Source organism: Pristiophorus japonicus, chromosome 15, assembly GCF_044704955.1.
Source record: "Pristiophorus japonicus isolate sPriJap1 chromosome 15, sPriJap1.hap1, whole genome shotgun sequence".
Taxonomy (NCBI): Eukaryota; Metazoa; Chordata; class Chondrichthyes; family Pristiophoridae; genus Pristiophorus; species Pristiophorus japonicus.
The window spans coordinates 65,840,680-65,864,121 of record NC_091991.1 but is presented as its reverse complement, the minus strand read 5'-3'; the positions used below and the strand labels follow the sequence as shown (position 1 = coordinate 65,864,121).

Sequence of the window (23,442 nt, the reverse complement as noted above, 5' to 3'; positions counted from 1 at the left end):
CAAGGCATTGCTTAACCGGAGCCAATGTAGGTCAGCGAGCACAGGGATGATGGGTGAGCGGGACTTGGTGCATGTTAGGACATGGGCAGCCGAGTTTTGGATCACCTCTAGCTTACATAGGGTAGAATGTAGAAGGCCAGCCAGGAGTGCATTACAAGAGTCAAGCTAGAGGTAAAGACATGGATGAAAGCTTCAACAGCGGATGAGCAGAGGCAAGGGCAGAGATGGGCAATCTTACAGGAGGTGGAAATAGGTGGTCTTAGCTATGCTGCGGATACGTGGTCGAAAGCTCATTTCAGGGTCAAATATGAAACCAAGGTTGCAAATAGTCTGGTTCAGCCTCAGTCAGAAGATGGGGGAAAGGGATGGAGTCAGTGGCTAGGGACCGAAAACAATGGCTTCAGTCTTCCCAATATTTAATTGGGAGAAAATTTCTGCTCATCTGAATGTCGGACAAGCAGTCTGACAACATGGAGGGGTCGAGAGAAGTGGTAGTGAGGTAGAGCTGGGTTTCATCAGCGTACATGTGGAAACTAACGCTGTGTTTTCGGATGATGTCGCCAAAGGGCAACATATAGATGAGAAATAGGAGGGGGCGAAGGATAGAGGTAATGATGTGGGGGCAGGAAGAGAAGCCATTGCAGGTGATTCTCTGGCTATGACTAGTTAGATAAGAATGGAACCAGGCGAGTGCAGTCGATGGAGAGGCTTGAGAAGGATAGAGAGTGGTCAACCGTGTTAAGTCAAGAAGGACGAGGTGGGATAGTTTGCCTTGGTCAGTCTCAAAGGTTGTGTCAGTTGCGACTTTGATGTAGAACTTACAATCACAAACTAATTGAGATTCTGTGGGTGGGGGAGAGGGACTAGTCAATCAATTCTCATCACAATGTTCTCATTATTTGGAGCCAAGAGGTCAGAAACTTGGAATTTGATGGTTCCCTGTATTATTTTTTGAATTATTTTTGGCTCACTTAACAGGGATTGATAATTACTTGTTTTTGAAATATAATTTAATTCGTTCAGTTTCTTATAAGCCATTTTACTTCAATACTGCACGTAGATAATATGTTTGTGAAAAGATTATAAAATCACTGGGATCTAAAAATCTGATGACATCAGGGTATCTCAGAAAACTGAAATAAAAATCATGGTTTAAAATAGAGAATCACGTTCAAAGTAAACTGGATGTCAGCCTCGTCTCCAGGGCAACACCCGCGCCGATCAGTCAGAAGGTTACATAGAAACATAGAAAATAGGTGCAGGAGTAGGCCATTCAGCCCTTCTAGCCTGCACCGCCATTCAATGAGTTCATGGCTGAACATGAAACTTCAGTACCCACTTCCTGCTTTCACGCCATACCCCTTGATCCCCCGAGTAGTAAGGACTTCATCTAACTCCCTTTTGAATATATTTAGTGAATTGGCCTCAACTACTTTCTGTGGTAGAGAATTCCACAGGTTCACCACTCTCTGGGTGAAGAAGTTTCTCCTCATCTCGGTCCTAAATGGCTTACCCCTTATCCTTAGACTGTGACCCCTGGTTCTGGACTTCCCCAACATTGGGAACATTCTTCCTGCATCCAACCTGTCCAAACCCGTCAGAATTTTAAACGTTTCTATGAGGTCCCCTCTCACTCTTCTGAACTCCAGTGAATACAAGCCCAGTTGATCCAGTCTTTCTTGATAGGTCAGTCCCACCATCCCGGGAATCAGTCTGGTGAATCTTCGCTGCACTCCCTCAATAGCAAAAATGTCCTTCCTCAAGTTAGGAGACCAAAACTGTACACAATACTCCAGGTGTGGCCTCACCAAGGCCCTGTACAACTGTAGCAACACCTCCCTGCCCCTGTACTCAAATCCCCTCGCTATGAAGGGCAACATGCCATTTGCTTTCTTAACCGCCTGCTGTACCTGCATGCCAACCTTCAATGACTGATGTACCATGACACCCAGGTCTCGTTGCACCTTCCCTTTTCCTAATCTGTCACCATTCAGATAATAGTCTGTCTCTCTGTTTTTACCACCAAAGTGGATAACCTCACATTTATCCACATTATACTTCATCTGCCACGCATTTGCCCACTTACCTAACCTATCCAAGTCACTCTGCAGCCTCATAGCATCCTCCTCGCAGCTCACACTGCCACCCAACTTAGTGTCATCCGCAAATTTGGAGATACTACATTTAATCCCCTCGTCTAAATCATTAATGTACAATGTAAACAGCTGGGGCCCCAGCACAGAACCCTGCGGTACCCCACTAGTCACTGCCTGCCATTCCGAAAAGTACCCATTTACTCCTACTCTTTGCTTCCTGTCTGACAACCAGTTCTCAATCCACGTCAGCACACTACCCCCAATCCCATGTGCTTTAACTTTGCACATTAATCTCCTGTATGGGACCTTGTCGAAAGCCTTCTGAAAGTCCAAATATACCACATCAACTGGTACTCCTTTGTCCACTTTATTGGAAACATCCTCAAAAAATTCCAGAAGATTTGTCAAGCATGATCTCCCTTTCACAAATCCATGCTGACTTGGACCTATCATGTCACCATTTTCCAAATGCGCTGCTATGACATCCTTAATAATTGATTCCATCATTTTACCCACTACTGAGGTCAGGCTGACCGGTCTATAATTCCCTGCTTTCTCTCCCTCCTTTTTTAAAAAGTGGGGTTACATTGGCTACCCTCCACTCGATAGGAACTGATCCAGAGTCAATAGAATGTTGGAAAATGACTGTCAATGCATCCGCTATTTCCAAGGCCACCTCCTTAAGTACTCTGGGATGCAGTCCATCAGGCCCTGGGGATTTATCGGCCTTCAATCCCATCAATTTCCCCAACACAATTTCCCGACTAATAAAGATTTCCCTCAGTTCCTCCTCCTTAATAGACCCTCTGACCACTTTTATATCCGGAAGGTTGTTTGTGTCCTCCTTAGCGAATACTGAACCAAAGTACTTGTTCAATTGGTCTGCCATTTCTTTGTTCCCCGTTATGACTTCCCCCGATTCTGACTGCAGGGGATCTACGTTTGTCTTTACTAACCTTTTTCTCTTTACATACCTATAGAAACTTTTGCAATCCGCCTTAATGTTCCCTGCAAGCTTCTTCTCGTACTCCATTTTCCCTGCCCTAATCAAACTCTTTGTCCTCCTCTGCTGAGTTCTAAATTTCTCCCAGTCCCCAGGTTCGCTGCTATTTCTGGCCAATTTGTATGCCATTTCCTTGGCTTTAATACTATCCCCGATTTCCCTAGATAGCCACGGTTGAGCCACCTTCCCTTTTTTATTTTTACGCCAGACAGGAATGTACAATTGTTGTAATTCATCCATGCGGTCTCTAAATGTCTGCCATTGCCCATCCACAGTCAACCCCTTAAGTATCATAGCCAATCTATCTTAGCCAATTCATGCCTCATACCTTCAAAGTTACCCTTCTTTAAGTTCTGGACCATGGTCTCTGAATTAACTGTTTCATTCTCCATCCTAATGCAGAATTCCACCATATTATGGTCACTCTTCCCCAAGGGGCCTCGCACAATGAGATTGCTAATTAATCCTCTCTCATTACACAACACCCAGTCTAAGATGGCCTCCCCCCTAGTTGGTTCCTCGACATATTGGTCTAGAAAACCATCCCTTATGCATTCCAGGAAATCCTCCTCCACCGTATTGCTTCCAGTTTGGCTAGCCCAATCTATGTGCATATTAAAGTCACCCATTATAACTGCTGCACCTTTATTGCATGCACTCCTAATTTCCTGTTTGATGCCCTCCCCAACATCACTACTACTGTTTGGAGGTCTGTACACAACTCCCACTAACGATTTTTGCCCTTTAGTGTTCTGCAGCTCTACCCATATAGATTCCACATCATCCAAGCTAATGTCTTTCCTAACTATTGCATTAATCTCCTCTTTAACCAGCAATGCTACCCCACCTCCTTTTCCTTTTATTCTATCCTTCCTGAATGTTGAATACCCATGGATGTTGAGTTCCCAGCCCTGATCATCCTGGAGCCACGTCTCCATAATCCCAATCACATCATATTTGTTAACATCTATTTGCACAGTTAATTCATCCACCTTATTGCGGATACTCCTTGCATTAAGACACAAAGCCTTCAGGCTTGCTTTTTTAACACCCTTTGTCCTTCTAGAATTTTGCTGTACAGTAGCCCTTTTTGTTCTTTGCCTTGGGTTTCTCTGCCCTCCACTTTTCCTCATCTCCTTTCTGTCTTTTGCTTTTGCCTCATTTTTGTCTCCCTCTGTCTCCCTGCATAGGTTCCCATCCCCCTGCAATATTAGTTTAACTCCTCCCCAACAGCACTAGCAAACACTCCCCCTAGGACATTGGTTCTGGTCCTGCCCAGGTGCAGACCGTCCGGTTTGTACTGGTCCCACCTCCCCCAGAACCGGTTCCAATGCCCCAAGAATTTGAATCCCTCCCTGCTGCACCACTGCTCAAGCCATGTATTCATCTGCGCTATCCTGCGATTCCTACTCTGACTAGCACGTGGCACTGGTAGCAATCCAGAGATTACTACTTTTGAGGTCCTACTTTTTAATTTAGCTCCTAGCTCCTTAAATTCTTTTCGTAGGACCTCATCCCTTTTTTTACCTATGTCGTTGGTACCAATGTGCACCACGACAACTGGCTGTTCTCCCTCCCATTTCAGAATGTCCTGCACCCGCTCCGAGACATCCTTGACCCTTGCACCAGGGAGGCAACATACCATCCTGGAGTCTCGGTTGCGTCCGCAGAAACGCCCATCTATTCCCCTCACCATCGAATCCCCTATCACTATCGCGCTCCCACTCTTTTTCCTGCCCTCCTTTGCAGCAGAGCCACCTACGGTGCCATGAACTTGGCTGCTGCTGCCCTCCCCTGATGAGGTTGTGGGTTCAAGTCCCACTCCAGAGACAAAATCTAGTCTAATACTTCAGTGCAGCACTGAGGGAATGCCACACTGTTGGAGGTATTTTCTTTCAGTGGAGACATTAAACCGAGCAGCTGTCTTCCCTCTCAGGTTAACGTAAAAGATCCCATGGCACTATTTCGAAGAAGAGCAGGGAGTCCTGGCCAATATTTAGCCCTCAACCAATATTGCTGTAAAGCATGTTTGAACGCCCTGAGGTCATGAAAGGCATTATATAAATGCAAGTCTTTCTTTAAACTGTAAATAAATTTCCCTTTAATTTGCAGTATATATGGTGGTTGGGGAGGGAACCCTATTCAAGTTCATTCACAAGCACCACTTAAACACTGGTGAAGCTCTGATTACTGTTCCAGGGCACAGTCGGCTGGTGCACCTGTGAGAAAATTGGTAGTTGGAGAAACAAATTTAAAAACCCAATAAAAAAAAAAAGCAAAAGAACTGAAAATGCTGGAAATGAAACTTCAAAACAGAAGATACTGGAGATACCCAGCAGATCATAGAAACATAGAAAATAGGTGCAGGAGTAGGCCATTCGGTCCTTCGAGCCTGCACCACCATTCAATAAGATCATGGCAGATCATTCACCTCAGTACCTCTTTCCTGCTTTCTCTCCATACCCCTTGATCCCCTTAGCCATAAAGGGCCATATCTAAATCTCTCTTGAATATATCCAATGAACTGGCATCAACAACTCTCTGCAATTCCACAGGTTAACAACTCTAAGTGAAGAAGTTTCTCCTCATCTCAGTCCTAAATGTCTTACCCCTTATCCTAAGACTGTGTCCCCTGGTTCTGAACTGCCTCAACATCAGGAACATTCTACCGCATCTAACCTGTCCTATCCTGTCAGAATCTTATATGTTTCTATGAGATCCCCTCTCATCCTTCTAAACTCCAATGTATAAAGGCCCAGTTGATCCAGTCTCTCCTCATAGGTCAATCCTGCCATCCCGGGAATCAGTCTGGTGAACCTTCGCTGCACTCCCTCAATAGCAAGAACGTCCTTCCTCAGATTAGACGACCAAAACTAAACACAATATTCCAGGTGAGGCCTCACCAAGGCCCTGTACAACTGCAGTGAGACCTCCCTGCTCCTATACTCAAATCCCCTAGCTATGAAGGTTAACATACCATTTGCCTTCTTCACTGCCTGCTGTACCTGTATGCCAACTTTCAATGACTGATGTACCATGACACCCAGGTCTCGTTGCACCTCCCCTTTTCCTAATCTGCTGCCATTCAGATAATATTCTGTCTTCGCGTTTTTGCACCCAAAATGGATACCCTCACATTTATCCACATTATACTGCATCTGCCATGCATTTGCACACTCACCTAACCTGACCAAGTCACCCTGCAGCCTCCTAGCTTCCCCCTCACAGCGCCACCCAGTTTAATGTCATCTGCAAACTTGGAGATATTACACTCAATTCCTTCATCCAAATCATTGATGTATATTGTAAAGAGCCGGGGTCCCAGCACGGAGCCCTGCGACACTCCACTGGTCACTGCCTGCCATTGTGAACCGGACCCATTTATCCCGACTCTCTGCTTCCTGTCTGCCAACCAGTTCTCTATCCACGCCATTATATTACCCCCAATACCATGTGGTTTGGTTTTGCACACCAATCTCTTGTGCGGGACCTTGTCAAAAGCCTTTTGAAAGTCCAAATATACCGCATCCATTGGTTCTCCTTGTCCACTCTACTAGTTACATCCTCAAAAAATTTCAGAAGATTTGTCAAGCATGATTTTCCCTTCATAAATGCATGCTGACTTGGGCCAACCTGGTCACTGCTTTCCAAATGCGCTGCTATTTCATCCTTAATAATTGATTCCAACATTTTCCCCACTACTGATGTCAGGCTAACCGGTCTATAATTAGCCACTTTCGCTCTCCTTCCCTTTTTAAAAAGTGGTGTTACATTAGCTACTCTCCAGTCCATAGAAACTGATCCAGAGTTGATAGACTGTTGGAAAATGATCACCAATGCATCCACTATTTCTTGGGCCACTTCCTTAAGTACTCTGGGGTGCAGACTATCAGGCCCCGGGGATTTATCAGCCTTCAATCCCATCAATTTCCCTAACACAACTTCCCACCTAATAAGGATATCCTTCAGTTCCTCCTTCTCACTAGATCCTCGGTCCCCTAGTACTTCCGGAAGGTTATTTGTGTCTTCCTTAGTGAAGACAGAGCCAAAGTATTTGTTGAATTGGTCTGCCATTTCTTTGTTCCCCATTATAAATTCACCTGAATCCGACTGCAAGGGACCTACGTTTGTCTTCACTAATCTTTTTCTCTTCACATATCTATAGAAGCTTTTGCAGTCAGTTTTTATGTTCCCGGCAAGCTTCTTCTTGTACTCTATTACCCCCCCCCCTCTTAATTAAACCCTTTGTTCCCCCTCTGCTGAATTCTAAATTTCTCCCAGTCCTCAGGTTTGTTGCTTTTTCTGGCCAATTTATATGCCTCGTCCTTGGATTTAACACTATCTTTCATTTCCCTTGTTAGCCATGGTTGAGCCACCTTCCCCATTTTATTTTTACTCCAGACAGGGATGTCCAATTGCTGAAGTTCATCCATGTGATCTTTAAATGTTTGCCATTGCCTATCCACCGTCAACCCTTTAAGTATCATTTGCCAGTCTATTTGAGCCAATTCACGCCTCAAACCATCGAAGTTACCTGTCCTTAAGTTCAGGACCCTAGTTTCTGAATTAACTGTGTCACTCTCCATCTTATTAAAGAATTCTACCATGTTATGGTCACTCTTCCCCAAGGGGCCTCGCACAACAAGATTGCTTTCTGATTACATATCACCCAGTCTAGGATGGCCAGCTCCCTAGTTGGTTCCTCGAAATATTGGTCTAGAAAGCCATCCCTAATACACTCCAGGAAATCCTCCTCCACTGCATTGCTACCAGTTTGGTTAGCCCAATCAATATGTAGATTAAAGTCACCCATGATAACTGCTGTACTTTTATTGCATGCATCCCTAATTTCTTGTTTGATGCTGTCCCCAACCTTAGTACTACTGTTTGATGGTCTGCACACAACTCCCACTAGCGTTTTCTGCCCCTTGGTATTCCGTAGCTCCACCCATACTGATTCCACATCATCCAAGCTAATGTTCTTTCTTACTATTGCATTAATTTCCTCTTTAACCAGCAATGCCACCCCTCCTCCTTTTCCTTTCTGTCCATCCTTCCAAAATGTTGAATACCCCTGGATGTTGAGTTCCCAGCCTTGGTCACCCTGGAGCCATGTCTCCATGATGCCAATTACATCATACCCATTAACTGCTATCTGCGCAGTTAATTCATCCACCTTATTCCGAATACTCCTCGCATTGAGGCACAGAGCCTTCAGGCTTGTCTTTCTAACACTCTTTGCCCCTTTAGAATTTTGGTGTAATGTGGCGCTTTTTGCTTTAGGTTTCTCTGCCGTCCACTTTTACTTTTCTTCTTTCTATCTCTTGCTTCTGCCCCCATTCTATTTCCCTTTGTCTCCCTGCATAGATTCCCATCCCCCTGCCAGATTAGTTTTACCCCTCCCCAACAGCACTAGGAAACACTCCCCCGAAGACATTGGTTCCGGTCCTGCCCAGGTGCAGACCGTCCGGTTTGTACTGGTCCCACCTCCCCCAGAACCGGTTCCAATGTCCCAGGAATTTGAATCCCTCCCTTTTGCACCACTCCTCAAGCCACGTATTCATCTGAGCTATCCTGCAATTCCTACTCTGACTCGCACGTGGCTCTGGTAGCAATCCTGAGATTACTACTTTTGAGGTCCTAATTTTTAAGGTCAGCATCTATGAAGAGAACAGAGGTGTCAACATTCTGAGCAAGGCCCTTCCCAAAATATTGAGCGGTCTGCTCACTGATGCTGTCTGGGTATCTCCAGAGTTTTCGGTTCTTGGTTCAGGTTTAGAAACTCTTAAGATTAGGTACAGCTGAATACTTAAATAAAACAATCCTGATTTTAATTAATAACTTAACAATTCATGAATTAGTTTTCAATTAACTTAAAATCAAACTGATCATTACATTTATAAGAAAGAACTTAAAGAGGCAATTTAATAGATCAGACTATTTAAATACTTATTATAGTTACAGACATGCATGTATACCTCTTCAAGGAAAGAAAAAAAAAACATGAATTAAAATAGTGAACTTGCTGGATTGAATCCAGCAGAATTTGAATTAGAACAATGTCATTTATTGTACTGATTTTTAAATCAGGAAGTCTGCTGAGAAGTTTTACACTTTGCACTCCCCCAACAAATGCACAATAGCCTCTTTAAAAAGTCTGGGCTCAAAACCTTATACATGCACATCACAGTCCCCTGCACAGGGGCATGGTATTCATGAGGGAATAGCAAACCATTACTTTTGTTTGGGGAGAAAGCTGTGCATTACTTTCATTAATCACATTACATACACCTTTCCTTAATTTAAAAAGGGCAAAGAAAGGTTTGCCATCCATTTTTTTCTTGGTGCCTTCTAAGCAACAATTCATTAATACAAAATCATCAATGCACTGGCGTTAGTTGGGGCAGGCTGCCAGACAGCAGTGAAGCTCTGACAGAATCTACCTGTTGTGATGCGATGCATTGGTAATGTAACATAGGTGAGGTGTGAATAGAGTAGAAAATTTTCTTCAGTTCGGTTCAGCTTTAGCCAAGATCCAACCAAGGACCTCCCAGTCCCCGACAAAGATCGAGATCGTAGGTTGGACACGCCATGCATGTCTGAAAAGACAGAACAGGTAAGGATTAGAAGATTAAGCTTCAATATGAAAACATTTATTGCACCAGAGAGCATTTCAAAATGTCATCAAGAAAGAATAAGGAAAAAAATGCAAGAACGATGAAACCCAGCAGTTTAGAATATTCTTTTAAAAAGCGATGGTGCCTGATCATAACAATGGTAATTAGTTTACATGATGTAATGGATTTTCCTTCTGGGCTAGGATGAGAGATAATCTGGTAATAATGCTGTTCCTACATTACAAGGAATCTTCATCTCGCAGTCTTAATAAAAGGATCTTGCAGCAGGGATTAAATGTAGTATCTCCAAATTTGCGGATGACACTAAGTTGGGTGGCAGTGTGAGCTGCGAGGAGGATGCTGTGAGGCTGCAGAGCGACTTGGATAGGTTAGGTGAGTGGGCAAATGCATGGCAGATGAAGTATAATGTGGATAAATGTGAGGTTATCCACTTTGGTGGTAAAAACAGAGACAGACTATTATCTGAATGGTGACAGATTAGGAAAAGGGGAGGTGCAAAGAGACTTGGGTGTCATGGTACATCAGTCATTGAAGGTTGGCATGCAGGTGCAGCAGGCGGTTAAGAAAGCAAATGGCATGTTGGCCTTCATAGCAAGGGGATTTGAGTACAGGGGCAGGGAGGTGTTGCTACAGTTGTACAGGGCATTGGTGAGGCCACACCTGGAGTATTGTGTACAGTTTTGGTCTCCTAACCTGAGGAAGGACATTCTTGCTATTGAGGGAGTGCAGCGAAGGTTCACCAGACTGATTCCCGGGATGGCGGGACTGACCTATCAAGAAAGACTGGATCAACTGGGCTTGTATTCACTGGAGTTCAGAAGAATGAGAGGGGACCTCATAGAAACATTTAAAATTCTGACGGGGTTAGACAGGTTAGATGCAGGAAGAATGTTCCCAATGTTGGGGAAGTCCAGAACCAGAGGTCACAGTCTAAGGATAAGGGGTAAGCCATTTAGGACCGAGATGCGGAGGAACTTCTTCACCCAGAGAGTGGTGAACCTGTGGAATTCTCTACCACAGAAAGTTGTTGAGGCCAATTCACTAAATATATTCAAAAAGGAGTTAGATGAAGTCCTTACTACTAGGGGGAATCAAGGGGTATGGCGAGAAAGCAGGAATGGGGTACTGAAGTTGAATGTTCAGCCATGAACTCATTGAATGGCGGTGCAGGCTAGAAGGGCCGAATGGCCTACTCCTGCACCTATTTTCTATGTTTCTATGTCTATGATAAATCCACTGCAACACATCAATCCTATTGTATGCCTTGGAGACCAACATTACCAACAACTTGCATTGATATAGTGCCTTTAACAGAGAAACAGCCCATGGTCCTTCACAAGTATATTAGGAAAACAAACGCTGAGCCAAAGGAGGAAAGATTAGGACGGGTGGTCAAACACTTGTAAAAGATGCATATTTTACGGAGGGTCTTAGGAGGAGAGGGAGATGGAGAGGCAGAGGGAATTCTAAAGCACGAGGCCTAGGCAACTGAAGGCACAGTTTTGGAATTGCAGAAGAGGCTTAAAATAGAGGAATGGAAAGTTGGGGGTGGGGGGGAAAGAGAGTGAGCTGTAGGGCTGGAGGAGGTTACAAAGATATGGATTTAAACACAAGGATAGGAATTTTAAATTAAAGGCACTGCAAGACTTAAAGCCAATGTAGGCCAGTCAAGATGGAGATGGACAAGTGTAACAATGCAGGATAAGATACAGGTATCAGAGCTTTGGTATATACCTCAATACTTTACTCTCCATCTAATCTGTGCTGTACCTGCCCTGGGAATGATTGATGGGACAGTGTAGAGGGAGCTTTACTGTGTATTTAACATGTGCTGTACCTGCCCCGAGAATGTTTGATGGGACAGTGTAGAGCAGTAGTGGGCAAAATGCAACCCGCAGCCATATCCGGCCCGTCAAGTCATTCTATCCAGCCTGCTGGATGCGACAGAAATAGAATGAGAGCCAGAGCTCGAGCTGCACATTCGTCTATCCACTTTCACTTCTCTAATGGGTCAGAGACAGACCTGAACTGCAGCCAAGGAAAAAACATAGTAATACTTCATTCAAAATAATAATTCTCAAAAGCGGTTCTCCTTGGCCCGATCTGAAAATTTATTCCGTGATTCTGGGCCCCAATGGTGGATGTTCATACCCAGAATGCACTTCACCCTCGAATATGCCCTATCCATTTTAGAGCGGAGTCATGGTTGCTTATCTCCACAACTCTTTTACTGAAGAAAGTGACCAGCGCTGCATCTTTCCTCTCCTGGTATCCAGATTACGACAGCAGGGGAGTTTTCATCTGGCACCAATTGGGATGGCATTAGTAATCTTTGCAGAGGGGCATAAGGATGACTGAGATGTGGAGTTGATGCTGACACAGGCTCTAAGAGCGTAGAGTTCTATTTCACAGCACTGATTTAGAGAGACCAGAAGATACCTAACATTTTCTATTTTTTAATCTTTGATTCACTTCCAAGCATAGCGAATACATAATGTAGGTAAGATAGCATCTGACTACTATCTGAATTTATGTTTATGCAATGTTTATTTTTTTTCCCCCAATGTTCCCTCTAATTTTTTTTTTCGCGCGGTCCCTTTAAATTTGCTGCGCGACCGACCACTATGCAGCCGCTGGCAGGAGCTGGGGAGTGGACTACGTGGGACTGCACGATTGTTGTACAGCCATGCACCACGGGAAAAATTGGTGTGTGGCCCTCAACAGCACAAATATCTGGTATAGAGGGAGCTTTACTTGATCTAACCCATGCTGTACCTACCCTGGGAATTTTTGATGGGGCAGTGTGGAGAGAGCTTTACTCGGTATATAACATTATCTGGTCATCATCACATTGCGGCTTGTGGGAGTCTGCTGTGTGCAAGTTGGCTGCCGCGTTTCCCACATTACAACAGTGACTACACTCCAAAAGTATTTAATTGGCTGTAAAGCACGGAGATGTCTGGGGTCATGAAAGGCGCAATATAAATGCAAGTCTTTCTTATTTTTCTTTCTTTGAATGAGATGAAGGGAGGGGAGGGGATTTCAGCCAAGAGCGCATTGGATCAATTAACCAGGGATGACAAAGGCACGAATAAGGGTTTCAGTGGCAGATGGGCCGAGGTCGCGTCAGAGTTGAGATATTACGCAGGTGGAAGTCTTCGTGATAGAGAGGATATAAATTCAGAAGCTCAGATCGGGGTTGAACAGAGCTCCAAGGTTGCAAATAGTCTGGTTCAGCCTGAGACAGTGGCCACAGAGGGAAATGGAGTTTATGGTGACAGTGGAAAACACTGGCTTTGGATTTCCCAATGTTTAGCTGGAGGAAATTACAGCTCATACAAAAGTCAAAGAAATAGTCCAACACCATAGAAGCAGTGGAAATGTCAAATGAGGTGGTGGAGAAATAGAACTAAATGTTGTCAGCATGGAAGCAAATCCCATGGCTTTGGATGATGTTACTAAGGGGCAGTCTGTAGATGAGGAAAAGCAGGGGGCCAAGGATGGATTCTTTGGAGAACTGCTGAGGTGATGGTCCAGGAATGGAAAGAGAAATCATTACTAGAGATTCTCTGGCTATGTTTGGATAGGTGGGAGTAGAAGCAAGCAAAGGCAGTCCCATGGAGCGGCGAGGGTTGTGTAATTAACTGTTTTGAAAGTTGCAGCTCGATCAATAAAGAATAATGCCCTACAGTCACAGAATTTTTTTATTGTTGTGGCTGTGTTATGGAATGGGCAGAAATCTAATTGGAGGGATTCAAACAGCGAGTAGTGGGACAGGTAAGCAAGGATCTTGGAAACAACAGCATGTTCAAACACCATGAATTGCTTGAGCTTTACTTTCATGGTGTGATGTTTCAAGAAATAATGGAGGCTTGTAAGAAAGCTACAGCAATAATCATGGACAATTTTAATCTTTATTTTGATTGGACAAATCAAATTGGCAATGGTAGCCTTGAGGAAGAGTTCATAGTGTATGCAGGATAGTTTCTTAGAACAATATGTTGTGGAACCAACTAGGCAGCAGACTATTTTAGATTTGGTAATGTGTAATGAGTCTGGATTAATTAATAATCTCAGTGCAGATCCTCTTGGGAAGAGTGATCATAGCATGATAGAACTTAAAATTCAGTTTGAGGGCGAGAAAGCTGGGTTTCCAAACTACTGTCCTGAACTTAAATAAAGACAATTACAATGGTATGAAGGCAGAGTTGACTAAAGTGGACTGAGAACATAGACTAAAATGTAAGACAGTAGATAAGCAGTGAAAAACATTTAAGGAGATATTTCATAACTCCCAGCAAAGATATATTCCAGTGAGAAAGAAAGACTAAGAGAAGGATGAACCATCTGTGGCAAACCAAGGAAGTAAAGGATGGTATCAAATTGAAAAAAAGGCATACAATGTTGCGAAGAACGGTGGAAGGCCAGAGGATTAGGACATTTTTAGAAACCCGCAAAGGACGACTAAAAATGATAGAGAGAGAGAAGTTATTTATGAGTAAACTAGCAATAAATGTAAAAACAGACAGCAAGAGCTTCTATAGATATATAAAAAGGGAGAGTGTAACATAGAAACATAGAAAATAGGTGCAGGAGTAGGCCATTCGGCCCTTCGAGCCTGCACTGCCATTCAATGAGTTCATGGCTGAACATGCAACTTCAATACCCCATTCCTGCTTTCTCGCCATACCCCTTGATCCCCAGAGTAGTAAGGACTATATCTAACTCCTTTTTGAATGTATTTAGTGAATTGGCCTCAACAACTTTCTGTGGTAGAGAATTCCACAGGTTCACCACTCTCTGGGTGAAGAAGTTTCTCCTCATCTCGGTCCTAAATGGCTTACCCCTTATTCTTAGACTGCGACCCCTGGTTCTGGACTTCCCCAACATTGGGTACATGCTTCCTGCATCGAACCGGTCTAAACCCATCAGAATTTTCAACGTTTCTATGAGATCCCCTCTCATTCTTCTGAACTCCAGTGAATACAAGCCCAGTTGATCCAGTCTTTCTTGATATGTCAGTCCCGCCATCCCGGGAATCAGTCTGGTGAACCTTCGCTGCACTCCCTCAATAGCAAGAATGTCCTTCCTCAAGTTAAGAGACCAAAACTGTACACAATACTCCAGGTGTGGCCTCACCAAGGCCCTGTACAACTGTAGCAACACCTCCCTGCCCCTGTACTCAAATCCCCTCGCTATGAAGGGCAACATGCCATTTGCTTTCTTAACCACCTGCTGTACCTGCATGCCAACCTTCAATGACTGATGTACCATGACACCCAGGTCTCGTTGCACCTCCCCTTTTACTAATCTGTCACCATTCAGATAATAGTCTGTCTCTCTGTTTTACCACCAATGTGGATAACCTCACATTTATCCACATTATACTTCTTCTGCCATGCATTTGCCCACTCACCTAACCTATCCAAGTCACTCTTAGCATCCTCCTCGCAGCTCACACTGCCACCCAACTTGGTGTCATCCGCAAATTTGGAGATACTACATTTAATCCCCTCGTCTAAATCATTAATGTACAATGTAAACAGCTGGGGCCCCAGCACAGAACCTTGTGGTACCCCACTAGTCACTGCCTGCCATTCTGAAAAGTACCCATTTACTCCTACTCTTTGCTTCCTGTCTGACAACCAGTTCTCAATCCACGTCAGCACACTACCCCCAATCCCATGTGCTTTAACTTTGCACATTAATCTCTTGTGTGTGACCTTGTCGCAAGCCTTCTGAAAGTCCAAATACACCACATCAACTGGTTCTCACTTGTCCACTCTACTGGAAACATCCTCAAAAAATTCCAGAAGATTTGTCACGCATGATTTCCCTTTCACAAATCCATGCTGACTTGGATCTATCATGTCACCTCTTTTCAAATGTGCTGCTATGACATCCTTAATAATTGATTCCATCATTTTACCCACTACTGATGTCAGGCTGACCGGTCTATAATTCCCTGTTTTCTCTCTCCCTCCTTTTTTAAAAAGTGGGGTTACATTGGCTACCCTCCACTCCATAGGAACTGATCCAGAGTCAATGGAATGTTGGAAAATGACTGTCAATGCATCCGCTATTTCCAAGGCCACCTCCTTAAGTTCTCTGGGATGCAGTCCATCAGGCCCTGGGTATTTATCGGCCTTCAATCCCATCAATTTCCCCAACACAATTTCCCGACTAATAAGGATTTCCCTCAGTTCTTCCTTCTTACTAGACCTCTGACCCCTTTTATATCCGGAAGGTTGTTTGTGGCATCCTTAGTGAATACCGAACCAAAGTACTTGTTCCATTTCTTTGTTCCCAGTTATGACTTCCCCTGATTGACTGCAGGGTACCTACGTTTGTCTTTACTAACCTTTTTCTGTTTACATATCTATAGAAACTTTTTCAGTCCGTCTTAATGTTCCCTGCAAGCTTCCACTTGTACTCTATTTTCCCTGCCCTAATCAAACCCTTTGTCCTCCTCTGCGGAATTCTAAATTTCTCCCAGTCCCCGGGTTCGCTGCTATTTCTGGCCAATTTGTATGCCACTTCCTTGGCTTTAATACTATCCCCGATTTCCCTGGATAGCCACGGTTGAGCCACCTTCCCTTTCTTATTTTTACGCCAGACAGGGATGTACAATTGTTGTAGTTCATCCATGCGGTCTCTAAATGTCTGCCATTGCCCATCCACAGTCAACCCCTTCAGTATCATTCGCCAATCTATCCTAGCCAATTCACGCCTCATACCTTCAAAGTTACCCTTCTTTAAGTTCTGGACCATCGTCTCTGAATTAACGGTTTCATTCTCCATCCGAATGTAGAATTCCACCACATTATGGTCACTCTTCCCCAAGGGGCCTCGCACAACAAGATTGCTAATTAATCCTCTCTCATTACACAACACCCAGTCTAAGATGGCCTCCCCCCTAGTTGGTTCCTTGACATATTGGTCTAGAAAACCATCCCTTATGCACTCCAGGAAATCCTCCTCCACCATATTGCTTCCAGTTTGGTTAGCCCAATCTATATGCATATTAAAGTCACCCATGATAACTGCTGCACCTTTATTGCATGCACCCCTAATTTCCTGTTTGATGCCCTCCCCAACATGACTACTACTGTTTGGAGGTCTGTACACAACTCCCACTAACGTTTTTTGCCCTTTGGTGTTCTGCAGCTCTACCCATATAGATTCCACATCATCCAAGCTAATGTCCTTCCTAACTATTGCATTAATCTCCTCTTTAACCAGCAATGCTACCCCACCTCCTTTTCCTTTTTTTCTATCCTTCCTGAATGTTGAATACCCATGGATGTTGAGTTCCCAGCCCTGATCATCCTGGAGCCACGTCTCTGTAATCCCAATCAAATCATATCTGTTAACATCTATTTGCACAGTTAATTCATCCACCTTATTATGGATACTCCTTGCATTAAGACACAAAGCCTTCAGGCTTGTTTTTTTTTTAAAAACACCCTTTGTCCTTTGAGAATTATGATGTAGTGTGGCCCTTTTTGTTTCTTGCCTAAGTAGCTAAAGTAAATGTTGGTGGTCCCTTTGAGGATGAGACTGGGGAATTAATCATGGGAAACAGGGAAATGGCGGAGACTTTGAACAAATATTTTCTCTGTCTTCACAATACAAGATACTAAAAGCTTCCCAAAAATTGATAATCAAGGGGCTATTGTGGAGGGCTGGGGGGGGGGGGGGGGGGAAGGGGAACTTAAAAGAGAGAAAAAGTACTAGGGCAACCTAATGGGATTAAAAAGTGGATAAGTCCCCTAGACCTGATGGCCTGCATCCTAGGGTCTTAAAAGAAGTGGTTGCAGAGATAGTGGCTGCATTAGTTGTAATGTATCAAAATTCCCTGGATTCTGGAGAGGTCCCAGTAGATTGGAAAACTGCAAATGTAACACCACTATCTAAGAAAGAAGGGAGACAGAAAGCAGGAAACTATAGACCAGTTAGCCTAACATCCCGTCATTGAGAAAATGCTGGAGTCCATTATTAAGGAAGTAGTAGCAGGACATTTCGAAAATCATAATGCAGTCAAGCAGAGTCAGCATGGTTTTATGAAAGGGAAATCATGTTTGACAAATTTGCTGGAGTTCTTGAGGATATAATGAGCAGGGGGATGAAGGGGAACTAGTAGATGTTGTGTATTTGGATATCCAGATGGCATTTGATAAGGTGCCACGTAAAACATTACTGCACAAGATAAGAGCTCATGGGGTTGGGGGTAATATATTAGCATGGATAGAGGATTAGCTAACTAACAGAAAACAAGAGCTGGGATAAATGGGTCATTTTCAGGTTGGCAAATTGTAACTAGTAAGGGGCCACAAGGATCAGTGCTGGGGCCTCAACTATTTACAATTTATATCAATGACTTGGATGAAGCGACTGGGTGTAATGTAGACAAGTTGCTGATGATACAAAGAAAGGTGGGAAAGAAAGTTGTGAAGAGGACACAAATAATCTGCAAAAGGATATAGATAGGTTAAGTGATTGGGCAAAAATTTGGCAAATCGAATATAATATGGGAAAATGTGAGGTTATCCACTTTTGTAAGAAAAAAATCAAAAAAGTAAATTATTTAAATGGAAAGAGATTACAAAATGTTATGGTACAGAGGGATCTGGGAGTTCTTGTACACAAAACACAAAAAGTTAGCATGCAGGTACAGCAAGTAATTAGGAAAACAAATGGAATGTTGGCCATTATTGCAAAGGGGATGGAGTATAAAAGCAGGGAAGTCTTGCTACAACTGTACAGGGCATTGGTGAGACCACACCTAGAGTACTGCATACATAGAAACATAGAAAATAGGTGCAGGAGTAGGCCATTCGGCCCTTCGAGCCTGCACCACCATTCAATGAGTTCATGGCTGAACATGCAACTTCAGTACCCCATTTTTGCTTTCTTGCCATACCCCTTGATCCCCCTAGTAGTAAGGACTTCATCTAACTCCTTTTTGAATATATTTAATGAATTGGCCTCAACAACTTTGTGGTACAGAATTCCACAGGTTCACCACTCTCTGGGTGAAGAAGTTTCTCCTCATCTCAGTCCTAAATGGCTTACCCCTTATCCTTAGACTGTGACCCCTGGTTCTGGACTTCCTCAATACTGGGAACATTCTTCCTGCATCTAACCTGTCTAAACCCATCAGAATTTTAAACGTTTCTAGGAGATCCCCTCTCATTCTTCTGAACTCCAGTGAATACAAGCCCAGTTGATCCAGTTTTTCTTGATATGTCAGTCCCACCATCCCAGGAATCAGTCTGGTGAACCTTCGCTGCACTCCCTCAATAGCAAGAATGTCCTTCCTCAAGTTAGGAGACCAAAACTGTACACAATACTCCAGGTGTGGCCTCACCAAGGCCCTGTACAACTGTAGTAACACCTCCCTGCCCCTGTACTCAAATCCCCTCGCTATGAAAGCCAACATGCCATTTGCTTTCTTAACCGCCTGCTGTACCTGCATGCCAACCTTCAATGACTGATGTACCATGACACTCAGGTCTCGTTGCACCTCCCCTTTTCCTAATCTGTCACCATTCAGATAATAGTCTGTCTCTTTTTACCACCAAAGTGGATAACCTCACATTTATCCACATTATACTTCATCTGCCATGCATTTGCCCACTCACCTAACCTATCCCCAGTCACTCTGCAGCCTCATAGCATCCTCCTCGCAGCTCACACTGCCACCCAACTTAGTGTCATCCATAAATTTGGAGATACTACATTTAATCCCCTCGTCTAAATCATTAATGTACAATGTAAACAGCTGGGGCCCCAGCACAGAACCTTGCGGTACCCCACTAGTCACTGCCTGCCATTCTGAAAAGTACCCATTTACTCCTACTCTGTTTCCTGTCTTGGTCTCAGTATTTGAGGAATATACCTGCATTGGAGACAGTTCAGAGAAGGTTCGTGAGGTTGATTCCCGAGATGAAAGGGTTGTCATATGAAGAAAGGTTGAGCAGGTTGAACCTATACTCATTGGAGTTTAGAAGAATGAGAGGTGATCTTATTGAAGCATACAAGATTCTGAGGTGGCTTGCCAGGGTTGATGGAGAGAGGATGTTTCCCCTTGTGGGAGAAATTCTAGAACTAGGGGACATAGTTTCAGAGGAAGGGGTTGCCTATTTAAAATGGAAATGAAGAAGAATTTCTTCTCAGGGGGTCGTGAATCTTTGGAATTCTCTGCCCCAGAGAGCTGTGGAAGTTAGATCATTGATTATATTTAAGGTGGAGACACAGATTTTTGAATGATAAGGGAGTCAACGGTTATGGGGAGCAGGCAGGGAAGTGGAGTTGAGGTCAAGATCAGATCAGTCATGATCTTATTGAATGGCGGAGCAGGCTCGAGGGGCCACATGGCCTACTCCTATTTCTTATGTTCCCGAATTATCATCCATAATTCATTTAAAAGCATACATCTCACAAACACATTACCTGAACATTGGTCCTAAAGTTATGCCTTTAATTTTTTGAGATATATCCAGTACATAAGTACAGAAAAACCCCGATTTTGTATTATTTCCTGTGTATAATTCACAGGTAATGGAGTTTCAACAGTTGAGAGATCTGAAATTCCTGTGAGGTTAGGAATCTGATGTAACCCAGGCAGGCAAGTGCAGCACATTCCACCATTCCACACAAGGCATTTTGTGAAATGTTGAACACATTATTGACTTGCCCAAACATGGACAGGTGCATTAAAATCTCAGACAAATGAAGCCAATGCATCGTATGACTTAGTTCACATAATTTGTACCTTAGCAACACTGGAGTGGGGAGGTGGGGGGGGAAACAAAGGCCATGTGTGCGTTCCTGGCATTGAGTGTTCCTAAAAAGCAATTGGGGGGGGGGGGGGGGGGGGAGATGAGATGTGATGTGATGTAAATGTTAAAAGGCCAGTTTCAGCAACACAAACCTAAAAACTGACATTTTCCCCACAAGGCCACATTTACATTGTGGCAAGGTACACAAGCCAAGCAATTTCCTTTCCCCTCTGATGCAGACACCCAATCAGTACCATGAATTGCACTAGTGCCTGCCCAAAATATTTAAATGTGCAGGAAAAGGGTGGCCAACTGTCCCCTCAAGATCTATCCTTTTTACACTCCATGGGAATTTTTAGCTGATCTACATTGACAACTGCAGAACTGAAGTGAATTTTATTCAAATCCCGTCAATTCCACCAGAGAAAGGAGACCGATTAACAATGCAAGTTAAATTAGGAAGTCAGCATTTTCAGCTTTTCCCATTGAGCAGCAAAAAAGGTGCATTTAACCTCCTCGGGAAGGCCCTGCTTTATTTCATAGTCCCAATAATGACTGTTGCTCCAAAAATCAATAACCTGGTACTGCCCAGCATGGAAAATCTGTGTGCATTGGAGGTTTGTATGAAGAACTTTTTTCCAATCTTTCTTTGAATGTTATTTAGCTGTTGGTTGATGTCTTGCTGCTAGACCCCTTCCAGAGCAAGGTGCACACTGTCTGTCCTCAACCCAGCTATGTTTGCAAACTCATGTGAGGAATCAAAGAGTACAGCCGCTTCCTCGATCTACTGCCACAAGACAGTGCAAGTCAGGACAAACCAAAAGATCAATTCACGACAAGATGGATCATCCAAAAGCAAGTTAGGAACTGCACAAAAAGTGCAAGGCGCACCTTCCGAATCACCATTGTCCGAGCCATGCCTGAAGAACTCCTCGCTGTCATTGGCCGAATGAGACTTCTTCATCTCCGCCATCCGATTTTTGGGCGTCTTTCTGCGTAACGACGGTGAGAAAAAGGACGGACGATTGTTGCGCTCGGGAGTTGGTGGTGTGCTGAATGAAGTTACCTAAAAAAATTAACCCAAAAAATGATCGAAGCTCCAGCATTGTTGTTTAAATATGCCCAAATAATACTGAATTACAGTGTTCTAATGTATGGGTATGGGAAATCATACGAGGAGATACTGGGACTATTTCCACTGGAACAGAAAGTTGAGGAGTTTTAATAGATGACTATTTCCTCTGGTTGGGAATTGGTAAGAGAGGATCAATTTAAAATTGTCAGCAAGGTGTAAAGAGTTGGGATAAATTTCTTCATGCAGAGGATTATTGGGGTATAGTATGCCTTGTCACAAGGAATGATTGAGGCAGAGCTACTGAATCTTTTATGGGGAAATTCGATAAACTTTTGATACAGGAAAATACAGCTACGGGGAGAGAGCGGTGCAGTGGGTTTAACTTTGGATTGTTCTAACACAAACACACATTTAACTTTTTCAAGGCAGTTTTCAACCTATGTACCAGCTTAGTTCAGTTGGTAGCACACTTGCCATGGAGTCAGAAGGTTGAGTTCAAGTCCTGCTCCAGGGGCAGATAATCGGGACTGACACTTCAGTGCAGTACTGAGAGAGCTCCATTGTCAAAGGTGCTATCTCTTGGATGAGACGTTAAAATAAGACTCCATCTGCCTGTTCAGGAGGAGACCTTCTAACTCCGAGGAGAGAATGCAATGACTGAGCTAAAGCCGACACCCATGTTCCATTTTCTGTCATTACCCTCTCAATAATACTGGATATAAATCAAGCCTGTAGAATATTGCTAGAGACAGTAGAAAAGGTGGAAGTAAATTTTAAAGAGTCGCAGCAGGTAATTTGATGAGTTTTGTAAAATCATTAATTTTGAATCATTTTATCAAACATTTCTCCCACTACTACTTCAACATCTAGCTTCGTCTCTTGCGCTATGGGGTTTCCCTTTTTGCATTCCTTCCATTTCAAACAGACCATTGTGGAATTCGCATTTGGAACATCCACGTATCTATATTTGTTGGAGGAAGAGCAGTAGGCCAGTCTGTTCAGGCACTATAGGAGGCATATGGCACCTGCCCACCCTGCCCCCGCATGGAGTGCTCCGACCTACAGCTGACCCAGGAGCCGTGCTTGGAGACTGTTTCATAAAGAAAGCCATCAAATGAGTTAAGGTGCAACCTAACCTACAGCATAGGCAGCACCATACAAGTGGCTGCGAAGGTCACCATCATCCTCAACATTTATGGTGCAGGGTCATTCTGGGCTGCCATTGTAACATTCCTGTGAACAGACGCATTGTTTGCTGGAGCAAGTTCCCAAAGGTCAGCAGAATAAAAGGCGTTACCATTTTAGTGGGGCAGGATTTCCCGAAGTACAAGGAGCCACAGATCGCACTTGCACGGCCATATATGCACCCTTCATCAATTTCATTATCTGCGTCCAACCATTTATGACCAGCAGCACTGCAGCACACAAGGTTCGATCTGCCACTAGTGTCACTATTGGAATTTTGAAAGCACACTTCAGGAGGCTGGATTGCTCCCTCGGGCGTCCGGGAGGAGACATCAGCTGCAGATCTGCCTGAAGCTGCTATACGCTTCAGGGTGGTGGGCAATGTTATCACTCAAAGGGCAAGCATCATTAGGGGCTATTTTTTTTTTTTAAAAAGCTGCTGCAGGCATTTAACTTCTGCAGCTGCAAATCATCTCCTCCCCTCCCTCCCACAATTATGCACTTCCAATCTTCACTGTTCAAACTAAGCTGACCTCAGAATCTGAGTCGGCGAAAAAGTGCTGCTAACTACACTTCAGGCAGTTATAGTTGTGGAGGAAACTACTGGTGGCTACGGATTAGGGGGGAGAAAATCGGCTTCTTAGCAGCTCATGTTAGTGTT

The 23,442-nt window shown here is 43.8% G+C and overlaps 1 protein-coding gene across 4 annotated transcripts in view; it reads right to left on the bottom strand.

Moving 5' to 3' along the window:
- kiaa0930 overlaps nucleotides 1–23,442 on the bottom strand; it is a 117,134-nt gene that overhangs the window by 8,644 nt on the left and 85,048 nt on the right. For all 4 annotated transcript variants that reach the window (XR_011596780.1, XR_011596781.1, XM_070900544.1 and 1 more), the window contains 2 exons: nucleotides 21,413–21,587; nucleotides 9,543–9,698 (listed from right to left, as the gene is read on the bottom strand). Coding sequence is in view for 2 of the 4 variants with exons in the window: in XM_070900544.1 (XP_070756645.1) it covers nucleotides 9,543–9,698; nucleotides 21,413–21,587 (331 nt within the window). In the remaining 2 variants the exon portion in view is untranslated. The remainder of the gene's footprint in view (nucleotides 1–9,542; nucleotides 9,699–21,412; nucleotides 21,588–23,442) is intronic.